This window comes from Thermobia domestica, chromosome 1, assembly GCF_964235325.1.
Source record: "Thermobia domestica chromosome 1, izTheDome1.hap1.1, whole genome shotgun sequence".
Lineage (NCBI taxonomy): Eukaryota > Metazoa > Arthropoda > Insecta > Zygentoma > Lepismatidae > Thermobia > Thermobia domestica.
Window position 1 is genome coordinate 353,375,145 of NC_137454.1, and position 16,761 is coordinate 353,391,905.

The window sequence follows — 16,761 nt, forward strand, 5'->3', positions numbered from 1 at the left end:
TGCTGTTTCTAGCGCTTTGTGTTCAAAATACTCCATATAGAAGTTCGCTTTTACTGGAGAGAGAGGTGAGCCCATTGCCACACCATCGCTTTGTTCAAAGAAATTGTCTTGGTAACTGAAGTAGGTAAACGTTAGGGTGTGTCTGAAGAGATGTACTATATCCTTGCTGAAGTGCGATTCCAGGAGTTTAATAGAATCTTCTCGTGGTACCGTCGTACAGAGAGAAACCACATCAAAGCCTGCGAGTATGTCATCTGGGTTTGTCTTGATGCTGTGTAGTAGCTGTACAAAATGGGTGGAGTTCCTGATATGGTGTGTATACTCTCCTGTTAGTGGTTATAGCAGTGCTGTTAATTTCTTGGCCAGATTGCACGTGGAGCCTCCTATGGTATTAACTATGGGTCGTAATGGAACTTCTTTCTTGTGTATGTTCGGAAGGCCATAAATCCTTGGTGGTATTGAACCGGAAGGTTTAAGTTTCTTCTTTTCTTCTTCATTCAGACTGGAACTTTGTATTAATATGGTGGTTTTCTTTTCGATGGCCTTGGTTGGATCTCTGTCAATTTTTCTATATGCTCGCTGTTCCAGTAGACATGCCAATTTGGAGTGGTAGTCTTCCCTACCACTCCAAATTGACATGCCTACTGGAAGATCCAGCGTATAAAATAATTGACAGAGATCCAACCAAGGCCATCGAAAAGAAAACCTCCAGATTAATACAAAGTTCCAGTTTGAATGAGGAAGAAAAGAAGAGGCTTAAACCCTCCGGTTCAATACCACCAAGGATTTATGCCCTTCCGAAGATACACAAGAAAGAAGTTCCATTACGACCCACAGTTAACACCATAGGAGGCCCCACGTGCAATCTGGGCAAGAAATTAACAGGACTGCTACAACCACTAACAGGAGAGTGTACACACAATATCAGAAACTCCAGCCATTTCGTACAGCTACTACACAGCATCAAGACAAACGCAGATGACATACTCGCAGGCTTTGATGTGGTTTCTCTCTTTACGACGGTACCACTAGAAGATTCTATTAAAATCTTGGAATCGCAAATTCAGGAAGGATATAGTACTTCAGTTACCAAGACAATTTCTTTGAAAAAAGCGATGGTGTGGCAATGGGCTCTCCTCTCTCTCCAGTGAAAGCGAACTTCTATATGGAGTATTTTGAACACAAAGCGCTAGAAACAGCAACATACAAACCTACAGTATTCTACAGAGATGTAGACGACACATTCGGCATATTGCCCCATGGCAGACAGAAACTCGACGAATTCCTGCAGCATCTGAATTCTATACACCGCAACATCCAGTTCACAATGGAAACAGAAACAGAAGGAAGACTCCCCTTCCTGGACGTACTCGTATACAAGAAACCAGATGGAAGTCTAGGCCATTCAATCTACAGGAAACCCACGCACACTGATCTCTACCTCGATGCGACCAGTTTTCATCATCCTCCACAGAAGATGGGGGTGTTAAATACTCTAATACACAGAGCATATCAAATAGCAGATCCAGATAATATAAGCACAGAACTGTCTCACCTGGAAACGTTATTCAAATTTAACGGATATTCGTCGAAACAGATCAATACAGCCATGAGAAAATACAGTAGCAGAAGTTGCAGCACAAAAGAGGACAACACGGCAGACAAGGAAATTATTGCAGTTATTCCATATATGGGAAAACCTCCAACCAACTAGCAAGACTATTGAAGAAATTCAACATCAAGACTGTACACTGTCCTCCACCGAAGATCAGGAGTTTACTACCAACTGCAAAAGATTCATTGGGAATTAAGACACCAGGAATCTATAGGATCACCTGTGAATGTAAAGCCACTTACATAGGTGAAACGGAAAGGAAAATTGAAGACAGAATGAAAGAACACACACGACACACCAGACTTAAACAACCTGAAAAATCTGCAATAGCCGATCACTGCATACAATACAATCATACAGACATGTGGGACCAAATTGAAGTACTAAAGAAAAGCAAACAGCTCTGGGACAGGAAAATACATGAATCTCTATTCATCCGTACATACAAGCCATCCATCAACAGAGACGAAGGTTATCATCTACCTGACATCTGGATCCAGCTTCTCAGTACGAAAAGAACCATCAGGCAATCAGAGAGCAGTTTCCAGCAGCAAAATCAGAGCACGCAATCGGCCAACAAAACAACCAATAGAAACACAGCGATTCTTAAAGAAAACAATATAAATTGTACGCCCAGCACACTCCAACACATAGCTCTGAAAATGTTGCCGCTGTATGGTAACGAAAGCTCAGCACAGCAACACTCACTGTGGCAGCAATCCCGAGAACATTGGATTAATAGTAGACGCCAGCAAAGCTTCAAGATCATACCTCCGACTTATTCGCATTAACGCTATGGTAAACGAGCCCCCAAATTGGATAACCAAGAGTGCGATAGGGTGATGCAATTACTACTGGTGCTGCAAAACGCACCAATTGCAAAATTCTGGTTTACCATGTTTTTACCTAACATCCTTCAATTGAGAGTTAAATCTAAATTTTCCGTATATTTTTTTTAGGAAAAGTTATTTCCTTTGATACAGATCTGAATAAATTAGACATTTGAAAACTGCAAATTGGCTCTTTATTGAAATAATCAAAATAAACGTAATCTATAAACGAACTTAAATTGGATAACATTCGATTGGTTAATGCATCCTTTAAACTTAACCGGCTACTTAGTGTCGGGCTTTCATTAATTAAATTTTTAGTTTTTGATTTCCTAATCGTTAGTGCAAAAGAAGATAAACTAGGGATAAGCTAACCAACGTATTGTAGAATTTGTTCGAATTAAAAGTAAGAAATCATACGAGCTGCTTCCAATTTAATTTCAGATTCTAAAGTGTAGTTTGCTTACGTTCGAGGAACTTATAAAGACTAGATTTTGTAGATTGAAACCTTGACCATACATTCCTAATCCTTCTTGTTGTTTCAAATATTAGCATATAGGACACAGAAGCACGGCGAGTAATGCGGCTCCTAATATTTATGCTAGTTATTTTCATGAAAGATGAGGATCCCTGTACAGCGATCGAGATCTCTTATGTCAACTGAAACGGTGATAATTTTGTTTGGAAAATTGGATGTCAAACTTATCAAAGAGAAACTTCGTTCGAGAGTTTACGATTGTCCAAAATGTAGCCCCAGCCAATGCAAAACATTGTGTAAGAATAACCATTTCATCTTCTTTCCGTTTGAGTACTCTTCGAATTGCTCGGAAATATGTGGTTATCTCAAAATCTGACATTTGCAGGGAAACCTAGATTTTATCACGCAAGATTACTTTATTGAATACTACAGTCACCCCATTTTCTCTCTAATTTTCTAAAACCCTCCGTATTCATCACGATTTTCTCAAGGTACCGCCACAGCATTATAGTCAAAATACTAGAGACCTTAATGTTGCATTAGCTTCGTTCAAATTTAAAAAAAAATGAAATCGTCGTGTTTGACATTTCTCGATTACGCAGTTAAACTTAAGGGAGACTTATGATGGACACTAGTGACTGATGATAATTGGTAGGCTGAAAATGTTGGGGGAAACGAGTGTTTCAAATGGTAAACAACAAACATGATTTTGTATCCCAGAAACTTACTTGTAAGAGGATAGAACTAGAGTTGTATGTGTCAAAGATAAGTGTTTGAGCTACAGTGATCTCAGTTCACTGTTGTTGTATGAGGAGTTGATGGACTAAGTTGAAGAGTAATTGATTAACTAAAGCACATTACAGTGGAATTTAAAGATTTCTCTACTCATCTTGATGACAAAAAAAAAATCCTCATCACCTCATCATTTACCGGCTCTTATTTGTTGATATGAATTTCATTTTCAGCTTATTTATCTATTAACTTTCCTTACATGATGTACAGTAAGGGACACTTCTGGATGGTACAGCCATATGGAGAGTTATAGCTAAAGTGCTCCATCAGCTGAGTTCGAAGGATTTGCCGGTAAATATGCAACCAAATTAGCTGTAAAGGAAAGTGGGTGGCATAATCGCCAAGCACTGAAAATTCCCGTACACTTGGGCGAAACTCCCACTACTGTCTACAGAAACATTTCTCCAAAATGAAATAAATCTTAGGCGTGTAGTTCTTATGGCAAACATATTACTTGATATTTGTCCTATTTTTGAAGATAAATTGAAACAAAAAAAAAATAAAGTCCAATCTTCTTGCTGTTGGAATGAACACTCCTTCATTCTATTGTTCTGAAATAACTTTGCAGAGTCCGAATTAATATTCTGTCACTTCAGGAGGGTAGGAAGAGCGGATACCCCCTCCTTCAGTGTGAAAACACATACATTTAATCAAATGCTTAGTGAGAGTGAGCCCATTGGTATAGCACTTTTATGATTTCCATCCTTGCTCTCAAGTCATCTTATGTCATAGCTGATGACAATGGAGAACAAGAGATGCAAATATGATGAAAGACAGATACACTCACATGCGCAAATTTAGAATTTGAGACAAAATGATCAGATAGCATCCATATTTTGTCGAAAATTTTGATTTTGTAAGTAAACATGTAAAAGCTTACCCGAACATGAAAGCATCCCACTACCAATTGTTGAATTCAATTGGAGAACTCAGTTGAGATTATCAGATGATTACAGAGGGGGAGAAACATAATCAGATATGGAAACAAACAATGAAAAAATTGAACTGCCCTGAGCAGGACTTGAACCATCAAACTCATTATTACGAAATAACGACTCTACTCACTCAACCACGGAGCCATAGATAAAGGTAAGCTGTCATAAGTCAGTACAGTCATACGTTAGGTTACTTACAAAACGTTTACTTCTAAGGGGAAAAGCTAAGCAAATTCCCCGTGTATAGTTTTTCTTTCCCTGACACTAACTTAATTACTGTTGTTCCAGCCTGGGAAGAATATTTTCCACCTCTCCATAAACTTTCCTAACAATTTTTATACATTCATATATAGCAGCACAAAACATTTATCTATGTCTGTTCTGCACAATTATACTTACACAAAACAATTACTTCCAATTCTATTAATTCCAGTACCAAGTAAACAGAAATACTGGATATGAAATTCTATATCTCGCCAATAGTCTTGCAGAAAATATCCAAATTCAATTTTTCTATTTGGAACAGGGGAGCATACTAGAAAGTTGCGCCCATGAGATTTGTTTTGAGGAGAAGGGGACAGAAATTTACATTGAAAATGGTAAAATCGCACATTTAATTATAACATAATTTTGTTTTTAAGAACGCCAAATGCGAAGGAGAACGAATGTATTATCTTTGGCTTGAAATAATAAAATGACGGCTGAAGGAGGAAGTGAAAAGTGACTTATGGTGTTTACGAAGAATGCAAGTTTACTTTGAACTGCTCCCCGAGACATAAGGTGGAGACTATACGCCATAAATAATCATGACGGACGCGGTCAAAGGCTTGGTGGAAATCAAGTGACAGGAAAGCATGACAGGAGAAGAGCCTTCAAGGAAAGCAACAACTTCACGAATGCACTGTAAAAGATGGTAGATCTTCTTGTTTTCTACACACGCATATTGGTGAGGGCCCACTAACTTGGCTTTATGGGGGCGTAAGTGGTTACTCAAGCAGCGAGCGAGAATCTTGTAGTCAAAGTTCAGCAAGGTGATTGGCCTGTAATGGGAAACGGTAGTAGGATGTGACTGCTTCGGTAAAAATATAGTCACGCCAGCCGATTTATACGGGGACCATGCAGCAGGAGCAAAATGTTCGTTCACCATAGCAGTTAAGGTATCACCAATAAGTGGAAAGAAGCGTTTGTACCACTCAGCTGGAAGGCCATCATTTCCAGGAGATTTTGCAGACAAAGCACTCATAATTGCTGTTTGCACCTCTTCTTTGGTGAATGGAGTTTCCAGTGATTGCGTTCCGCGTGGATTGACTACACATGGGAGGCGATCTGGGAAGGAAGATGGTATATCAGCGGTGTCCGATGTGCAATAAAAACTGGAATAATAGCTGTAAAAAGTCCGCTTAATACCTGCAAAAGTATGATGTTTGTTACCTTCGTCACCCTTGATATTCTGAATATATTTGCAGTTATTTTCAAGAATGATGTCTCTTTACTGAGGAAAGGATTTAAGCTACAGTACCGTGAATTCAAACCCGAGTCTGCAAAACAGGAGTCTAGTGGTTTAACCACTACACTATATAGGTGTTGACTTAAGATGCGGGACGTTTCGTTGCTATATTTAAACTTACGAAGCTTTTTCATTGTGATTTATGACAATTTTGTCTCTTTACTACCGTTTCGTTTTTTTTCCTCTCGTAGCACAATTTAAACTGTTTTAAGAGAACGAGTGTTTAGTATGATAAAATAGCTAACATAAAATTGCTAACAAGGTGATTACATTACATGTTATGTACGTAAGTGTCCAAAAAACAAAATGATCCCTCGCAGTTTGTTACTTGTAATAGATAATTTTGTGGTTGGAAATAGTTGCTGGAAATAGTTGAATAAAACTACAACGTAGTTGTTTCGTAGTCGTGTCGTTAGAGTGTCTGTCTCCAGTTCCGAAGGTGCTATGTTCGATTCTGGGTATGGGTTTCTCTGCTTTTTTTCGTAAGCATGAGACGTTTCTGATATTATTGATGTTCGTCAGAAAAGATATTATACGTTTCTACGTATATTGAAATTTGGAGGCTACAAGTCGTGTGATGTTTGTGGAAAAGTAGTACGCTATTTTTATCAAATTAAAACGAATATAAATTAAATGTATCGCAGAGTGTCGTAGTGGCGTATTGGAAAACTCCATGCTTTCCACGCAGCAGTACCACGTTCGTGTTTCTTTCTATTATTTTATCATTTTGCAAATGAGTGGTGAAATTTCACTTGGTTTTACAGTGATGCACATTTCTGCCACATGAAACTCAATGGAGGCATGAATTACGAAGCATGGCCACTGAAACTTGACGTAACCTAAGTTGCGAATACAAAGACCTTGAATCACATAATACTTAAAGTATAATGAAATCTTGCAAGTTTTCGTCCCATGATTATGCCGAGTAGGGTAAGGAAGACAGTGATGATGAAAATAATGAAATGGTGGAATCAAAAGTGTGGTATGAAACGGATGAACTCTAAGGAAGCCCATCGCACAGTGTTTGTCTACTACACAGACCACTTGGTGCGAGATGGGATTGAACTAGCGACCTCAGCTATTATTTACGCACATTGCATAACTACAGTAAATACTTCAATACTAGTATAGAATGTAAGTAAATCTAATGTATTTTGACACGTATCCTGAAAGGAAAAAAAAATTTTGCAAATCCCGAGTGGGGCAACTCCAACCCCTTGCCCCCGCTGTGAGAAGCAATGGTCCCACTTTTTCCCCTTCATTTATACTATTTCCGTAGGCAGGTCTAAGCTATTCAAGTGTTGTTGCTTCACAGATCCTTCTTATTGCTTATACTATTAATTGAATACCAAATTGGCATTTTGAGGTATTTGTTATAAACTTGGACTCTCGGTATTTTTGTGGATCTATTTGTCTCATATCTATTTGTTATCAGGACAGAAAGTGCAACAAAACACTTCATCAATTCTTATAAATATTTTTTACAGTTTGAGGTCCACACACCCCGAACACTTCACCTCGTTATCCCCTGCTCCAAGAGAATTTTAGTCTTACCACTGCAGATTTTTTTCCATTGGTAATATATACGTATGCTAAATTTGTAAGAAATTCTTCCAGAGTCTATGGTGTATCGTACGAGTTAACAAACTTTTTTTCCTTACTTACGTTTCTGCACTTTATTTAAACGTATCACAGTAAGAATAAAGTATCTTAGTACCACCCAACTGCTCTCGGTGTGCAAAATTTCATCATAGTCTTACGTAGAACAATGAGTGAAATTAACGTTGCAAGTTTTGAAACCAAATTGCAAGTAGAAGAAAAACATATAATAAGAAGTTTTATATTTTTAAAATAAATTCGGCTGAAACTCCCTGAGACTATATAGAAGTCGTAACAGTACTTGTGGGATGCTCAGAATAAATGAGGCTAAAGAACAATGTCGTTTGCGTGGACCCGAAGACGTGACTCTCTATATAGAATTTCAGTACGCTCACCACTCATCTAAGAAACCTAACGGAAAGTGTTCCTTTGTTTAAAATTATAACCGAAGGATACTATTCTGTGCAGATCTAATTGTCTCTCTTTCTCTCTCTTTTGTTTCACAACTATCAAATGTTTCGGACATTTTTGAATATTAGCTATGCATTCTGTCTGATTATTTGGTAGTAGTTTTAAAGACACGGTTCTTAAAAATAAAAATTAGCTAACACAGTAGAAACCATTGTTTGTTTACTGATTTTCTGGAGAGGAAAGAACATAGACTCTTGGCTAGCTCTTGGCAAATTAAAAGTTCAAGCTCCCCTCCTCGGCCAGGGGTGGCCATTCCTCCAAGTGCTTGAAAAAAGCAGGTATGTGTTGAGGTTTCGGTTTGGAAGCGGTATTAAATGTAGCAAATGAAGTTTCGTCACTGCAATTCCATTGTACGACATTTTCTCCCTATGGATATGTGCCTGCCTTTACAGGTATTTCTTTACCTTATATCAGTAACGTATTTACAAGAAACCCTTATTTATTAACCTCGGAATTGGAGGAGAAAGAAGTGGAGTTTTTAAGCATATATATAATTAACAGTAGCTTCTTCTTTTCTAAGAAGCTACAGTATAATTCTCAAATAAATATGAATAACTTAAAAAACATTCATATTTCAGTTGTTATTTTCTTCCATTCTCTATTTTAACATCTCTATCCTGATGCTTTTGTGTTTCTTATCCCATATTGCTGGAACATTCCTCACTAGTTCTGTTAATATGTCTTTCATAATCACATTTAATAGTGCAGCAAAACCTCTCAAGCATAGACATACAGAATCCTCTGCAGACGAAATTTTAAACAAATGAAGACTTTATTCCTTGCAGCGCTTCAAGGAGAGCCAAAGAGAACATGAGCCACAGCGATGTTTTCGCTTAACATCGATGTAAAAACCTACTCCGTTGTTTATCATCGCGAAAACTGATTCACCCTCGCGGTCGAGCTCTAGGTCACAATGTAGCATACACATTCCGCAGATGGATACCCATTTTAATCAATGAATTTTCTGTCAGTATCGAGAGTGACACCTCGACCTCGATCGCGAGGTCTCTTCGGAATGTTTCTACCCATGACCTTATTTTAACAACGTGTGCAAATGTCCGGAGGTTCCAGACCTGCTGGTTACGCCACTGCTTGGTAGCACGCATTCTTCCTAAACATCATCAGTCTCTTTTCACTTCCACGTTCAGCTATAATTTTATTCCTTCAAACCAAAGAGAATACATTCGTTCACCTTCGCATTTGGCGTTCTTAAAAATATTATGTTATAATTAAACGGGCAATTTTGCCTTTTTCAGTGTAAATTTCTGTCCTCTCCTCCGCAAAACAAATTTCATGAGCGCAACTTGCGTGTATGTTCCCGCTGTTCCAAATAGAAAAATTGAATTTGGATATTTTTTGCAAGAGTGTTGGCAAGATATAGAATTTCATATCCATTATTTCTGTTTTATTAGTACTGGAATTAATAGAATTGAAAGTAATTGTTTTGTGTAAGTATAATTGTGCAGAACAGACATGGATAAATGTTTTCTGCTGCTATATATAAATGTATAAAAATTGTTAGGAACGTTTATGAGGGGATGGAAAATATTCTTCACAGGATAGAACAACAGTAATTAAGTTAGTGTCTGGGAAGGAAAAACTAGACACGGGGAATTTGCTTAGCTTTTCCCCTTAGAAATAAACGTTTCGCAAATAACCTAACGTATGGCTGTACTGACTTATGACTACCTTCCTTTCTGTGTGGCTCAGTGGATGAGTGAAGAGAGTCGCTGTTTCGTAATAATGAGTTTGAATTTTCACTTGTCTCGATAGCATTGGCGCTGTGACCGTTGTCGAGTAAACACGTTCCCTGTGCTCTCTGCTGCTACACATGTTTTGTGTGCCGTGAGTCAAACTCACCCATTTAGTGCAGCTTTTTTCTTTTTTTTCGTGTTATTCACTGTAATTGTGTGGATCTTCCGGTTACCGTTTTGGTGTTTTTTCCTAGTTTGTGACTGCAAATATCTTCAATATGTCTACACATCGAGTGAATACATAGAAATTTGATTTCGGAGCGGTTAGCCAGCGGCCTACCTCTCTGACAATTCATGAATGGTTCTATGATCGTTTTCCCTTCCCTGTTGAACAAGTTTTGAGTCTTGAACTGGATATTTTTCGTAAGTGCGTGTTCCTCAAACTTTCATCTCTTGCGTTATGTGAACAAGTTTTGAATGACATTAATGGCGTACTTCAATTTAGATCCCTCAGGTATATACGATATACGGATTTCTTGGGCTGATACTCAGGCTGTTACTGTGCGCTTACATGTAATTCCTATGGAGCTCTCCAATGACACCATTAAGGATGTTATGAGTCAGTAAGGTACTATTTATAAAATTCATGATGAACTATATTCTAGTAACCATGTTTACCAAATTCGAACTCGGAGGAAATTATTACGAATGGAATAAAAACAATCAATTCTATCATTCGTACTGATTCAACAGCACCGTTACTGGGTCACTTATCCCGGACAGGAGAAACCTTGCATACAGTGTCACAGTTCCTAGCATTTACATTCGAATTGTCCCCAACGTCCCAATAACGCACTTCACAGTTCTACTAGTTATGCGGGTAATGTGGCCCCTTCCGCTTCTAGTTTCGATGCTGCAGTGAATTCTTTTGTTCCTCAATTCTTCAGCCTACCGGTGACGTCTCAGGCTCGGGTTCCCAACCTATCGCCCTCTGAGGCACCTCAGTCCCATTAGATTTCCATGGACATTAATGTTCCTCAACCGACAGATAATCATGAGCCGCATGCAAATGGTCTTCTGGATAGCGACTACCACCTCTCCCCTCTGTTGCCGTCCCTTTGGATGATGCCTCTCAAGCTTCGTCTGTCTCAAATCTCAGCTTATCAATATCTGTCGATGATCATCCACCAGTAGTTTCCTCATGCTTTTCATCTTTGGTCGTCACTGATTCTCTGCATACTTGTGCTACCGCAGCGTCAACTCCCGACGTCCGATTGGCCACTGCGACTCCTTGTGCTTCAATCAGCACAGGAATGACGACTAGTGATATTGAGTTCAGTAAAGAACTCTCCCTTCTGTGAATGTTTTGCCAGTTTCTACCAGCTCTATGGCGTCGGTGGTCCCTGTGGGTCCCTGCGTGCTCGGATCTGGCAACCCAGAGAGTGTCGATGGTGATAGAGATTTTTCACCTTCCATTGTTGTTACTGGACCTTCTCCTCTAGTTGCGGAACCTCCAGTCGTGTGCCCTAGTGTAACCTTCCCCTACTTCTGCTTCTGGTACTGGCAAATTGTCTCGAATTAAACGTTCGAGGCGCCAAGACCTCAGTGACAAGCTGTTTAAGAAAAATAAAGAAGAGGCTGACATCCATCCTGACGTTGACATTCCAATTGTCACTGCTCCTGTTGACTCTCAACCAAATGATTCCTCGCAGAATAACTTTGATGCGGTAATATTTATAGGTATTCATGCTTTCCATTGACACATGTCTTGATAATGGTATTTGCTTTGTATGTGTGTGTGTTGGAATGTTGGCGCTCAGTGCGAATTGTGACAAACGTGTTACTGGTTTCCTTCTTTTCAATATCTGTGCTCCGCCCTTGTTTGTAGTGCCTACTTGAAACTTCTGCAATGTGAGCGTGTATGTCATGCACACCTCTCGTTTTTATGTATGTTTCCTTCTCTTTTCAATGACCTTGAAGATTGCTAATAGTAATGTTAATATTTTTCATAGTAGTACCAAGCTATTCTCGCTGCGTGACTTTTTACTAGAAGGTCATATTGATATCGCGTTATTGCAAGAAGTTGGGTTGGAAGTGTTAGACCTTGGTCCTAATTTTACTGTTTACAATAATTTTACTGTCACTGGCACTGGAACGGCAATTGTTGCTCAGCATCATGTTCATTTCTCCCCTATATTACTACACCCAACTGGCCGTATTATCAGTGGTATGCTCGGTAATATTCACCTTCTCAATCTGTATGCTCCTAGTGGCTCTCAGGCACGTGTGGATCGTAACAATTTCTTTGCCTCAGGTGTGGCTTCCTGTATTCTCCCCAGCAATGATATGTTTCTTCTTGCTAATGATTTTAACTGTGTTTTAAATCCTGGAGACCAGTCTCCCGGGTTTAATTATAGTCCGACCTTGCAGGAGCTAACACAAGGTCTTCATCTCCAAGATAGCTGGCTGTCTATTTCTCCACATCGGCAGGCCTTTACTTATGTCAGCCGTAATAGTGCTTCTCGCATCGACCACATGTATATGTGTCCCATGCTGATTCGAGACATATTTCACGCTGAATTTGTACCTACCATATTTTCTGGTCATGTTCCTTATATTGTTACCCTGCGTATACCTGATGTCAAGATTGAACGAGGGCTTGGTTATTGGCATTTTAGTACTTTTCTTCTTGACGATAATGAATTTTGCAATCTTTTAAAACCAAATAGGCGAAGTGGTTAACGCAACAGAGAAATTTTTGGACTGTTACTGACTATTGGTATCAATATCTCAAAGCACGTGTTGCCGGCTTTTGTCGCTGGTATTGTACTGAGCGGGAGCGTGATTACCAAACTCTTTTCCACTTCTACTATTATTGTTTGGCTGATGCAAAAGGTGATGTTCCCCATAACCCTTCTGCCTTATTTCTCATGAAGCAGTATCAAGCTAAACTGTTGTGTCTGAGCCGCCATTGAATGGAAGGAACGAAAATCCGCAGCAAGGCTACAGTCCTCGACCCTCAAGAAGAACCGTCGCTCTACCATGTTTTCGCAGAATATAAACGAGGTACACTCAAATATATTCAGAATATCAAGGGTGACGAAGGTAACAAACATCATATTTTGCCGGTATTAAGCGGACTTTTTACAGCTATTATTCCAGTTTTTATGGCACATCGGACACCGCTGATATTCCATCTTCCTTCCCAGATCGCCTCCCATGTGTAGTCGATCCACGCGAAGCGCAATCACTGGAAACTCCATTCACCAAAGAAGAGGTGCAAACAGCAATTATGAGTGCTTTGTCTGGAAAATCTCCTGGAAATGATGGCCTTCCAGCTGAGTGGTACAAACGCTTCTTTCCACTTATTGGTGATACCTTAACTGCTATGGTGAACGAACATTTTGCTCCTGCTGCATGGTCCCCGTATAAATCGGCTGGCGTGACTATATTTTTACCGAAGCAGTCACATCCTACTACCGTTTCCCATTACAGGCCAATCACCTTGCTGAACTTTGACTGCAAGATTCTCGCTCGCTGCTTGAGTAACCACTTACGCCCCCATAAAGCCAAGTTAGTGGGCCCTCACCAATATGCGTGTGTAGAAAACAAGAAGATCTACCATCTTTTACAGTGCATTCGTGAAGTTGTTGCTTTCCTTGAAGGCTCTTCTCCTGTCATGCTTTCCTGTCACTTGATTCCCACCAAGCCTTTGACCGCGTCCGTCATGATTATTTATGGCGTATAGTCTCCACCTTATGTCTCGGGGAGCAGTTCAAAGTAAACTTGCATTCTTCGTAAACACCATAAGTCACTTTTCACTTCCTCCTTCAGCCGTCATTTTATTATTTCAAGCCAAAGATAATACATTCGTTCTCCTTCGCATTTGGCGTTCTTAAAAACAAAATTATGTTATAATTAAATGTGCGATTTTACCATTTTCAATGTAAATTTCTGTCCCCTTCTCCTCAAAACAAATCTCATGGGCGCAATTTTCTAGTATGCTCCCCTGTTCCAAATAGAAAAATTGAATTTGGATATTTTCTGCAAGACTATTGGCGAGATATAGAATTTCATATCCAGTATTTCTGTTTACTTGGTACTGGAATTAATAGAATTGGAAGTAATTGTTTTGTGTAAGTATAATTGTGCAGAACAGACATAGATAAATGTTTTGTGCTGCTATATATGAATGTATAAAAAATGTTAGGAAAGTTTATGGAGAGGTGGAAAATATTCTTCCCAGGCTGGAACAACAGTAATTAAGTTAGTGTCAGGGAAAGAAAAACTATACACGGGGAATTTGCTTAGCTTTTCCCCTTAGAAGTAAACGTTTTGTAAGTAACCTAACGTATGACTGTACTGACTTATGACAGCTTACCTTTATCTATGGCTCCGTGGTTGAGTGAGTAGAGTCGTTATTTCGTAATAATGAGTTTGATGGTTCAAGTCCTGCTCAGGGCAGTTCAATTTTTTCATTGTTTGTTTCCATATCTGATTATGTTTCTCCCCCTCTGTAATCATCTGATAATCTCAACTGAGTTCTCCAATTGAATTCAACAATTGGTAGTGGGATGCTCTCATGTTCGGGTAAGCTTTTACATGTTTACTTACAAAATCAAAATTTTCGACAAAATATGGATGCTATCTGATCATTTTGTCTCAAATTCTAAATTTGCGCATGTGAGTGTATCTGTCTTTCATCATATTTGCATCTCTTGTTCTCCATTGTCATCAGCTATGACATAAGATGACTTGAGAGCAAGGATGGAAATCATAAAAGTGCTATACCAATGGGCTCACTCTCACTAAGCATTTGATTAAATGTATGTGTTTTCACACTGAAGGAGGGGGTATCCGCTCTTCCTACCCTCCTGAAGTGACAGAATATTAATTCAGACTCTGCAAAGTTATTTCAGAACAATAGAATGAAGGAGTGTTCATTCCAACAGCAAGAAGATTGGACTTTATTTTTTTTTTGTTTCAATTTATCTTCAAAAATAGGACAAATATCAAGTAATATGTTTGCCATAAGAACTACACGCCTAAGATTTATTTCATTTTGGAGAAATGTTTCTGTAGACAGTAGTGGGAGTTTCGCCCAAGTGTACGGGAATTTTCAGTGCTTGGCGATTATGCCACCCACTTTCCTTTACAGCTAATTTGGTTGCATATTTACCGGCAAATCCTTCGAACTCAGCTGATGGAGCACTTTAGCTATAACTCTCCATATGGCTGTACCATCCAGAAGTGTCCCTTACTGTACATCATGTAAGGAAAGTTAATAGATAAATAAGCTGAAAATGAAATTCATATCAACAAATAAGAGCCGGTAAATGATGAGGTGATGAGGATTTTTTTTTTTGTCATCAAGATGAGTAGAGAAATCTTTAAATTCCACTGTAATGTGCTTTAGTTAATCAATTACTCTTCAACTTAGTCCATCAACTCCTCATACAACAACAGTGAACTGAGATCACTGTAGCTCAAACACTTATCTTTGACACATACAACTCTAGTTCTATCCTCTTACAAGTAAGTTTCTGGGATACAAAATCATGTTTGTTGTTTACCATTTGAAACACTCGTTTCCCCCAACATTTTCAGCCTACCAATTATCATCAGTCACTAGTGTCCATCATAAGTCTCCCTTAAGTTTAACTGCGTAATCGAGAAATGTCAAACACGACGATTTCATTTTTTTTTAAATTTGAACGAAGCTAATGCAACATTAAGGTCTCTAGTATTTTGACTATAATGCTGTGGCGGTACCTTGAGAAAATCGTGATGAATACGGAGGGTTTTAGAAAATTAGAGAGAAAATGGGGTGACTGTAGTATTCAATAAAGTAATCTTGCGTGATAAAATCTAGGTTTCCCTGCAAATGTCAGATTTTGAGATAACCACATATTTCCGAGCAATTCGAAGAGTACTCAAACGGAAAGAAGATGAAATGGTTATTCTTACACAATGTTTTGCATTGGCTGGGGCTACATTTTGGACAATCGTAAACTCTCGAACGAAGTTTCTCTTTGATAAGTTTGACATCCAATTTTCCAAACAAAATTATCACCGTTTCAGTTGACATAAGAGATCTCGATCGCTGTACAGGGATCCTCATCTTTCATGAAAATAACTAGCATAAATATTAGGAGCCGCATTACTCGCCGTGCTTCTGTGTCCTATATGCTAATATTTGAAACAACAAGAAGGATTAGGAATGTATGGTCGAAGTTTCAATCTACAAAATCTAGTCTTTATAAGTTCCTCGAACGTAAGCAAACTACACTTTAGAATCTGAAATTAAATTGGAAGCAGCTCGTATGATTTCTTACTTTTAATTCGAACAAATTCTACAATACGTTGGTTAGCTTATCCCTAGTTTATCTTCTTTTGCACTAACGATTAGGAAATCAAAAACTAAAAATTTAATTAATGAAAGCCCGACACTAAGTAGCCGGTTAAGTTTAAAGGATGCATTAACCAATCGAATGTTATCCAATTTAAGTTCGTTTATAGATTACGTTTATTTTGATTATTTCAATAAAGAGCCAATTTGCAGTTTTCAAATGTCTAATTTATTCAGATCTGTATCAAAGGAAATAACTTTTCCTAAAAAAAATATACGGAAAATTTAGATTTAACTCTCAATTGAAGGATGTTAGGTAAAAACATGGTAAACCAGAATTTTGCAATTGGTGCGTTTTGCAGCACCAGTAGTAATTGCATCACCCTATCGCACTCTTGGTTATCCAATTTGGGGGCTCGTTTACCATAGCGTTAATGCGAATAAGTCGGAGGTATGATCTTGAAGCTTTGCTGGCGTCTACTATTAATAGA

General features: G+C 38.6%; 1 protein-coding gene across 1 annotated transcript; it reads left to right on the plus strand.

Moving 5' to 3' along the window:
- Window positions 1-593: 593 nt before the first annotated feature.
- Window positions 594-1,151, plus strand: LOC145681936 (uncharacterized). Its single transcript, XM_081753539.1, has one exon. The coding sequence runs from the start codon at window positions 594-596 to the stop codon at window positions 1,149-1,151; it is 558 nt and encodes a 185-aa protein (XP_081609665.1).
- Window positions 1,152-16,761: the final 15,610 nt, after the last annotated feature.

What these genes read in the sequence shown, in the direction of transcription:
- LOC145681936 (XM_081753539.1), top strand. Translation starts at nt 594, where the DNA reads ATGCCAATTTGGAGTGGTAGTCTTCCCTACCACTCCAAATTGACATGC.